Source organism: Benincasa hispida, chromosome 12 (assembly GCF_027475165.1).
Source record: "Benincasa hispida cultivar pf3 chromosome 12, pf3_genome.v1.1, whole genome shotgun sequence".
Taxonomy (NCBI): domain Eukaryota; kingdom Viridiplantae; phylum Streptophyta; class Magnoliopsida; order Cucurbitales; family Cucurbitaceae; genus Benincasa; species Benincasa hispida.
The window spans coordinates 79,675,983-79,685,948 of NC_143489.1; the positions used below are offsets into that span (position 1 = coordinate 79,675,983).

The 9,966-nt window shown below is 48.6% G+C and overlaps 1 protein-coding gene across 1 annotated transcript; it reads left to right on the forward strand.

Moving 5' to 3' along the window:
- Nucleotides 1-8,706: 8,706 nt before the first annotated feature.
- On the forward strand, nucleotides 8,707-9,937 carry LOC120067642 (uncharacterized protein At4g14100-like). Its single transcript, XM_039019182.2, has 2 exons — nucleotides 8,707-9,406; nucleotides 9,664-9,937. Exons 1-2 carry the CDS (start codon nucleotides 8,950-8,952, stop codon nucleotides 9,849-9,851), a joined length of 645 nt encoding a protein of 214 aa, XP_038875110.2. The 5' UTR covers nucleotides 8,707-8,949; the 3' UTR covers nucleotides 9,852-9,937.
- The last annotated feature ends 29 nt before the right edge of the window (nucleotides 9,938-9,966 follow it).

Consider the following 9,966-nt stretch of genomic DNA (forward strand, 5'->3'; position numbering starts at 1 on the left):
TTATGTGGTCTTCCTCTAAGAACGTGGCATTTGTCGATAAAAATTCCTTATTCTCTTGAGGATCGTAAAATAGACCACCTTTTGTTTCTTTTGGATAACCTACAAATAGGCATAGTTTTGAACGACGTTCCAATTTTTTAGGATTTTGCACCAACATGTATGCCAGGCATCCCCAAATCCTAAAGTGATGTATACTGCCTTTACGCCCTTTCCATAGCTCATAAGGTGTTTCTGAAACACTTTTAGAGGGAACGTTATTTGAAATATAGATATCAGTCTCTAATGCTTGTCCCTAAAAGGAAACAGGTAACTTAGCAAAGCTCATCATTGAGCGAACCATGTCCAACAAGGTTCTGTTTCTTCTTTCAGATACATCGTTCTGCTGAGGCATATTAGGTGCAGAGAGTTGTAACTTGATTCCGTGTTCTATCAAATAGTCTTAGAATCTTAAGTCCATGTACTCCCCACCTCGATCTGATCGTAGTGTCCCGAACGGCCCTCGGGAACTCGTGGGCTGCCTCGGGTTGCCGTTTTTTGTGCGCGAATCTTCCAGAATAAAAAAAAGTCGTGTGCTAGACGGTTTTGCGAACGAAGCTCGTTTGTTGCTCGAAACGGCTCTCGGGATCCTGGGGCCCACTTTTTGTGCCCGAACCTTCTGGTGCGAAAATGCGCGAAAACGGATCCAGGGGTTAAGAATTATGAAAAAAAAGGCTTATGCCAGACGGTTTTGTGAACAGAGCTCGTTTGATGCCCCAAACGGCCCTCAGAGCTCCACAGGGGTGTTGCAGGGACTCGCTGGGGTGTCGCCAGACCCTGTTAAGGTGTCGGAGGGTTGCCATGGGGCCCAATTTTTGTGCGCAAACCTTCCGTCACGAAAAGCATGAAAATGGACCCAGGGGTTAAGAACTATGAAAAAAAGCCGTGTGCTAGACGGTTTTGGGAACGGAGCTCGTCTGGTGCCCCAAACTGCCCCCGGGGCCCACTTTTGGTGCCCAAACCTTCTGGCACAAAAATGCGCAAAAATGGAGCCAGGGGTTGAGAACTATGGAAAAAAGACTTGTGCCAGACAGTTTTGCGAACAGAGCTTGTTTAGTGCCCCAAACGGTCCTTGGAGCCTCGCGGGGGTGTCGCCAGGCACTGCTGGGGTGTCCGGGGCTGCCATGGGGCCCAATTTTTGTGCGCGAATATTTCGTCACGAAAAAAACGCAAAAACCGACCTAGGGGTTAAGCAATATGAAAAAAATTCATGTGCTATACGGTATTGGGAACGGAGTTTGTTTGGTGCCCAAAACGGCCCTTGGGGCCCACTTTTTGTGCCCAAAGCTTTCGACGCAAAAATGCGTGAAAACAAAACCAGGGGTTAAGAAGTATGAGAAAAAGCCGTGCGCACAGACGGTTTTGCGAACAGAGCTCATTTGGTGCCCCAAATGGCTATTGGGCCCAGTGGGGCTGCCCTGCGGTCTAAGTTTTGTGCGCGAACTTTCCTGCGGGCGAAAACGCGAAAATGGACCCCAGGTGTTAAGAACGATGAGAAAAAGTCGTGCGCACAGACGGTTTTACGAACGGAGCTCATTTGGTGCCTCAAATGGCTATCGGGCCCGAGGGGGCTGCCCCGAGGCCCAATTTTTGTGCGCGAAGTTTCCGGTGGGCAAAAACACGAAAACCGACCCAAGGGTTAAGAACGATGAGAAAAAGTCGTGCGCGTAGACGGTTTTGCGAACATAGCTCATTTGGTGCCTCAAATCTCTATCGGGCCCGGAGGGGCTGCCTCGGGGCCCAATTTGTCTGCACGAACTTTCCGACGGGCGAAAACGCGAAAACAAACCCAGGAGTTAAGTTCGATGAGAAAAAGACGTGCGCACAGACGGTTTTGTGAACGGAGCTCATTTGGTGCCCCAAATGGCTATCAGGCTCGGCGGGACTTCCCCGGGGTCCATTTTTTGTGCGCGAACTTCCCTGCGAGCGAAAACGCGAAGATGGACCAAGGGGTTAAGAACGATGAGAAAAAGCCGTGCGTGCAGACAATTTTGGTACGGGGCTCATTTGGTACCCCAAATGGTTATCGGCCCCTGCGGGGCTGCCCCGGGGCCCAATTTTTGTCGAACTTTCCAGCGGGCGAAAACGCGAAAATGGACTCAGGGGTTAAGAACGATGAGAAAAAGTCGTGCGCGCAGACGATTTTGCGAACGGAGCTCATATGGTGCCCTAAATGACTATCGGGCCTGGCGGGGCTGTCCCAGGGCCCAATTTTTGTGCACGAGCTTTTGGACAGGCGAAAACGCAAAAACAGACCTAGAGGTTAAGAACGATGAGAAAAAGCCATGCGCGTAGACGATTTGCGAACGGAGCTCATTTGGTGCCTAAAATGGTATGCCCCGCGGGGCTATCTAGGGCCCAATTTTTGTGCGTGAACTTTTCGGCAGGCAAAAACGCGAAAATAGACCAAGGGGTTAAGAACGATGAGAAAATACCATGCTCGTAATTGGTTTTGAGAACGGAGCTGATTTGTTGCGCCAAATGGCTATCGGGCCCGACGGGGCTGCCATGGGGCCTAATTTTTGTGCGCAAACTTTCCTGCGGGCGAAAACGCGAAAATGGACCCCAGGTGTTAAGAACGATGAGAAAAAGCCGTGCGCAGACGGTTTTGCGAACAGAGGTCATTTGATTCCCCAAAAGGCTATCGGGCCCTGCAGGGCTGCCCTACGGCCCAATTTTTGTGCGCGAACTTTCCGGCGGGCAGAAACACGAAAACAGACCCAGGGGTTAAGAACGATGAGAAAAAGCCATGCGCGTAGACGGTTTTGCGAACGAAGCTCATTTGCTGCCCCAAATGGCTATCGGGCTCGATGGGGCTGCCCTGGGGACTAGTTTTTGTCGCAAACTTTCCGGCGGGCGAAAACGCGAAAATGAACCCAGGGGTTAAGAACGATGAGAAAAAGCCGTGCGCAGACGGTTTTGCGAACAGAGGTCATTTGATTCCCCAAATGGCTATCGGGCCCTGCAGGGCTGCCCTACGGCCCAATTTTTGTGCGCGAACTTTCCGGCGGGCAGAAACACGAAAACAGACCCAGGGGTTAAGAACGATGAGAAAAAGCCATGCGCGTAGACGGTTTTGCGAACGAAGCTCATTTGTTGCCCTAAATGGCTATCGGGCTCGATGGGGCTGCCCTGGGGACTAGTTTTTGTCGCAAACTTTCCGGCGGGCGAAAACGCGAAAACGAACCCAGGGGTTAAGAACGATGAGAAAAAGCCGTGCACACGGACGATTTTGTGAATAAAGCTCATTTGATGCCCCAAATGGCTATCGGCCTCTTCGGGGCTTGCCCTCGGGCCTAATTTTTGTGCGCGAACTTTCCAGCGGGTGAAAATGTGAAAATGGACCCAGGGATTAAGAACGATGAGAAAAAGCCGTGCGCGCAGACGGTTTTGCGAACGAAGCTCATATGGTGCCCCAGATGACTATCGGGCCTGGCGGGGCTGCCCCGGGGCCCAATTTTTGTGCGTGAGCTTTCGGAAGGGCGAAAACGCGAAAACGGACCTAGAGATTAAGAACGATGAGAAAAGGCCATGCGCGCAGACGGTTTGCGAATGGAGCTCATTTGGTGCCTAAAATGGCATGCCCCGCGGGTCTACCTAGGGCCCAATTGTTGTGCGTGAACTTTTTGGCAGGCAAAAACGCGAAAAATGGACCAAGGGGTTGCAATCGGTTTTAAGAACGGAGTTGATTTGTTGCCCCAAATGGCTATTGGGCCCGGCGAGGCTGTCTTGGGGCCTAATTTTTGTGCGCAAACTTTCCTGTGGGCGAAAATGTGAAAATGGACCCCAGATGTTAAGAATGATGAGAAAAAGCCGTGCGCGCAGACGGTTTTGCAAACGGAGATCATTTGGTGCCAAATGGCTATCAGGCCGGCAAGGCTGCCCTACGGCCCAATTTTTGTGCGTGAACTTTCCAGCGAGAAAATCGACCCAGGGGTTAAGAACGATGAAAAAAAGCCGTGCGCAGACGGTTTTGCGAACGGAGCTCATTTGGTTCCCCAAATGGCTATCGGGCCATGCGGGGCTGCCTTGGGGCCCAATTTTTGTGCGCGAACTTTCCGGTGGGCAAAAACACGAAAACAGACCCAGGGGTTAAGAAAAATGAGAAAAACCCATGCGCGCAGACCGTTTTGCGAACGGAGCTCATTTGCTGCCCCAAATGGCTATCGGGCTCGGCGGGGCTGCCCCGGGGACCCGTTTTTGTCCGTGAACTTTTCGGCGGGCAAAAACGCGAAAATGGACCAAAGGGTTAAGAACGATGAGAAAAAGTAGTGCGTGTAGACGGTTTTGAGAACGGAGCTCATTTGGTGCGCCAGATGGCTATCGGACCCGGCGGGGCTGCCTTGGGGCCCAATTTTTGTGCGCGAACTTTCGGGCGGGCGAAAACGCGAAAACGAACCTAGGGGTTAAGAACGATGAGAAAAAGCCATGCGCACAGACGATTTTTTGAACAGAGCTCATTGGTGCCCCAAATGGCTATCGGGCTCGGCGAGGCTGCCATGTGGCCCAATTTTTGTGCGTGAACTTTCCTGCGGGCAAAAACTCGAAAACGGATCTAGGGGTTAAGAATGATGAGAAAAAGCCGAGCGCGCAAACGGTTTTGCGAACCGAGCTCATTTGAGTCCTCAAATGGCTCTTGGGCCCGACGGGGCTGCCTAGGGCCCAATTTTTGTGCCTGAACTTTCCTGCGGGCGAAAACACGAAAACGGACCCAGAGGTTAAGAACGATGAGAAAAAGTCGTGGCCCAAACGATTTTTCGAACGAATCTCATTTGGTGCCCCAAATGACTAACGGGCTAGGCGAGGCTGCCCCGGGGCCCAATTTTTGTGCACGGACTTTCCTGCAGGTTAAAAGGGGAAAACGAACCTAGGGGTTCAAATTGATGAGAAAATCCGTGTGCACAGACAGTTTTGCTAACGGTTCTCATTTGGTGCCCCAAATGGCTATCGGGCCCGGCAGGGCTGCCTCGGGGCATGATTTTTTGTGCGCGAACTTTCTCGCGAGCGAAAACGCGAAAACGGACCCAGGGGATAAGAACGATGAGAAAAGGTCATGCGCGCAAAAAGTTTTGCGAATAGAGCTCATATGGTGCCCTAAATGGCTATCGGGCCCGGCAGAGCTACCCAGGGCGTAATTTTTGTGTGCGAACTTTCGGGCGGGCGAAAATGCGAAAATGGACCCAGGAGTTAAGAACGATGAGAAAAAGCCGTGCGCGCAGACAGTTTTGCGAACATAGCTCATTTGGTTCTCCAAATCGCTATCGGGCCCGGTGGGGTTGCTACGGGGCCCAATTTTTGTGCGCAAATTTTCTTGTGGGCGAAAACGCGAAAACGGACCTATGGGTTAAGAACGATGAGTAAAAGTTGTGTGCATAGACGGTTTTGCGAACGGAGCTCATTTGGTGCCCCAAATTGCTATCGGGCCCCGCGGGCCTACCCCGGGGCCCAATTTTTGTGTGTTAACTTTCTGACGGGCGAAATCGCGAAAATGGACCTAGGGGTTAAGAATGATGAGAAAAAGTCATGCATGCAGACGGTTTTTCGAGCGGACCTTATTTGGTGCCTCAAATGGCTATCGGGCCCTGCAGCACTGCCGCGGGGCCCAATTTTTGCAGGCGAACTTTTCGGTGGGCGAAAATGCGAAAACGGACCTATTGATCAAGAACAATGAAAAAAGGCCGTGCGCGTAGACGGTTTTGCGAACGGAGCTCATTTGGTGCCCCAAATGGCTAATGGGCCCGGTGGGGCTGCCTCGGGACCCAATTTTTGTGCGCGAACTTTCCTGCGGGCAAAAACGCAAAATTGGCTATCGGGCTCATTTGGTACCGCAGACGGTTTTTAGAACGGAGCTCATTTGGTGCCGCAAATGGCTATCGGGCCCGGCGGGGCTACCCCGGGGCCCAATTTTTGTGCATGAACTTTCGGGTGGGCGAAAATGCGAAAACGAACCCAAGGGTTAAGAATGATGAGAAAAAGCTGTGCGCGCAGACGGTTTTTCGAACGAAGCTCTTTGGTGCCTCAAATGGCTATCGGGCCCGCGGGGCTACCCCGGGTCCCCATTTTTGTGCACAAACTTTTCGGCGAGCGAAAACGCGAAAACGGATCAGGGGTTAAGAATAATGAGAAAAAGTTGTGCATGCAGACGGTTTTGCGAACGGAGCTCATTTGGTTCCCCAATTGGCTATCGGGCCCGGTGGGGCTGTCCTGAGGCCCAATTTTTCTGTGTGAACTTTTCCGGCAGGTGAAAACGCGAAAACGAACCTAGGTGTTAAGAACGATAAGAAAACATCGTGCGCGTAGTCGGTTTTGCGAACAAAGCTCATTTGGTGCCCCAAATACCTATCGAGCCCAACGGGGCTGCCCAGAGGCTCAATGTTTGTGGGCGAACTTTCCGACGGGTGAAAACGAGAAGACAGACCCAGTGGTTAGGAACAATGAGAAAAAATTGTGCACGCAAACGGTCTTGCGAACGGAACTCATTTGGTGCCCCAAATGACTATCGGGTCCAGTGGGGCTGCCTTGAGGCTCAATTTTTGTGCGCGGACTTTCCGGCGGGCGAAAACACGAAAACAGAACCGGGTGTTAAGAACGATAAGAAAACATCGTGCGCATAGTCGATTTTGTGAATGGAGCTCATTTGGTGCCCCAAATGGCTATCGAGCCTGGAGGGCCTGCCCCGGGGCCCAATTTTTGTCCGCGAACTTTCAGGCGGGCGAAAACACGAAAACGAATCCAGGTGTTAAGAACGATGAGAAAAAGCCGTGCGCACAAACGATTTTGCGAACGAAGCTCATTTGGTGCCCCAAATGGTTATCGGGCCCGCGAGGTTGTCCTAGGGCCCAATTTTTGTGCGCGAACTTTCTCGCGGGCGAAAACGCGAAAACGGAACCAGGGATTAAGAACGATGAGAAAAAGTCGTGCGCGCAGATGGTTTTGCGAGCGGAGCTTATTTGGTGGCTCATATGGCTATCGGGCCCGTGGGGCTGCCTCGGGGCCCAATTATTGTGCGCGAACTTTCCGGCGGGCAAAAACGCAAAAACAGACCCAGGGGTTAAGAACGATGAAAAAAAACCGTGCGCGCAAATAGTTTTGCGAATGGAGCTCATTTGGTGCCCCCGATGGCTATCGTGCTTGGCGAGGCTGCCCTAGGGCCCAATTTTTGTGCGTGAACTTTCCGGCGGGTGAAAACGCGAAAACGGACATAAGGCTTAAGAACGATGAAAAATAGCCGTGCGCGCTGACGGTTTTGTGAACGGAGCTCATTTGGTGCCTCAAATGGCTATCATGCCCGACGGGGCTACCCCGAGGCCCAATTTTTACTCAAACTTTCCGACGGCCGAAAACTGATCCAAGAGGTTAAGAACGATGAAAAAAAGTTGTGCGCGCAGATGGTTTTTTGAACAGAGGTCAATTGGTGCCCCAAATGGCTATCAGGCCCGGAGGGGCTGCCCCGGGGCCTAATTTTTGTGCATGAACTTTCATCTGACGAAAATGTGAAAACGAACCCAGGGGTTAAGAATGATGAAAAAAGCCGTGCGTGCAGACCATTTTGCGAACAGAGCTCATTTGATGCACCAAGATGGCTATCGGGCCCGACAGGATGCCTTGGGGCCAAATTTTTGTACGCGGACTTTCCGTCGGGCGAAAACGCGAAAACGGACACAGGGGTTAAGAACGATGAAAAAAAGTTGTGCGCGCAGATGTTTTAACGAATGGAGCTCATTTGGTGTCCCAAATGGCTATCGGGCCCGATGGGGCTGCCCCGAGGCCCAATTTTTGTGCGCGAACTTTTTGGTTGGCAAAAACACGAAAACGGACCCAGGGGTTAAGAACAATGAAAAAAAAGCCGTACGCGCAGATGATTTTGCAAACGGAGCTCATTTGGTGTCCCAATGGCTATCGAGCCCGCCGAGGCTGTCTCGGGGCCCAATTTTTGTGCGCGTTCTTTCCGACGGGTGAAAACGCGAAAGCAGACTCAGGGGTTAAGAACGTTCATTAAACACTTTAATAAACATGAATCACTCATGACAAATCTATCTATTCACTTTCTAGGTTAGTTTCCAAGTAAAGGTATTCCGTTTTCATCCGCTTAAATACCCTAGCCTAGGCAGAATTGTCCCTTAGACAAAGGTCACAAACAGATACATTCGTTAGATATTTAATCTTTTATTCAAGAACTCAATTTAATTCTATTAAACCAAAATAAAAGAGTAAGCCTATTTCTAATAGAATTAAACATAGGTCTTATTATGAAAGCATGCAATTTCTTTTCCATTACATAGACAACACTTATATATTTAAAGTAATAAAATATATATATCGATCTATATATTATAACAATTATAATATAAATAATGCATGAACATACTTAATTTATCATGCAATTTTATAATATAACATTTACATTAAAAAATATGTATAAAGATATGTATATCCTAAAGTAGAATTATACTATATGACATATATTATGAAATAAAAATATATATATATATATATATCATACATCTAATTTCTTCAATTTAGATAACCAACGATCTAAATTGAAGTATATCAACCCATACTTCAATCAAATGCATAACACTTACGACAATATGAATAAATCGAAAGCCTATAAACTTTTAGAAACTTCTAAATGATAGTAACCAATTGATGGAGGTTTTCGCGAAAAAAGGAAGAAGAATCTCTTAACCCGAATAAAAAAAAAAAGGAACAAATCGTAAGGGATGCAGAGGGAAAAAGATCCAGTCATATTTACAAAATAACATGCACGAGTGACACGCTTTATTTTTAAATTACTCCCATTACAAATCTCAACGAAAAAAGTACAATAATAAAAGTTTAGAGTTGAGATACGAGAAAGAATTAAATTACAGAAAGGGCCAAGGGGGAGAGAGGAGAGAGAAGCAAGCAGCCATGGCTTCGAAGGCGAAATTCTTCCTTATCCTTTCGCTGCTGAGTGTGAGTGTAGGCTATTCCATTTCGGAGGATCCTGTTCCAACCCCATGGCCTCTCCAATTTCATTCAATTCTCCTCATGAACTACACCGGAATTCTGCAGATAATCAACCTCTGGTACGACTGGCCTAATGGTCGGAACTTCAACATCATCCAGCACCAGCTCGGCCACGTTCTCTACGACCTCGAATGGAACAACGGTACTTCCTTCTTCTACACTTTGGACTCTTCAAAGACTTGCTCTTCCGCTCAGCTCGAGGTCGGTATTCTCCGACCCAATTGGCTCGACGGAGCCAAATATTTGGGTCAACGCCATGTCGATGGCTTCCTCTGCAATGTCTGGGAGAAGGTCAATTTCATCTGGTATTACGAAGATGTTGAGACCAAGAGGCCTGTTCATTGGCGCTTCTACACTGGTAACCCTCTTTTTTCAGATTTTCGTAGGAATGACCTTTTCACAAGCAATTAATGACTAACCGTATAAAATCTAACCTTTCCTACCACAAAATGGGATAATCATCTCATTAGAATTACGATAAACATGACTATTGATAGTACGTTTTGACATAAGTAGAAGGTTAATCATAAAGAGGCTTTTTTAGCCTACGATTCTTTATTTCCTGCCATTCACTATTCAATGAGTTTCCCTTGTTTCCCTTCCCCAATTGTGTAGGAAGACAGGCTCACGTGATGACATTTGAAGTGGGTGCTGTGCTTGAGGATGAGAAATGGCAAGCCCCTGTTTACTGCTTTGACGGCAAGGGAACTAAAGTCAATAACGGGGTTCTCCACCAGAATTTTCCTGTAATGGATGGTCTTGTTAATAGTAGGGTTCTCCACCAGAATTTCCCTGCCATTTGAAGCCTTTTTTGTTTTCTTCCCTTCCTAGTTGCATTGCGCTGAACTTGTTGGACAATTTGAATAAATTAGACACAAGTTTATATTTATATCTTTCTTCCTGTTTGTTCTTGTTCAA

Excerpts from the sequence above, each read along its gene's own strand:
- LOC120067642 (XM_039019182.2), top strand. The coding sequence starts at position 8,950 with ATGGCTTCGAAGGCGAAATTCTTCCTTATCCTTTCGCTGCTGAGTGTG. Across the intron at positions 9,407-9,663 it reads TCATTGGCGCTTCTACACTG|GAAGACAGGCTCACGTGATG; the intron begins GTAACCCTCTTT and ends CCAATTGTGTAG.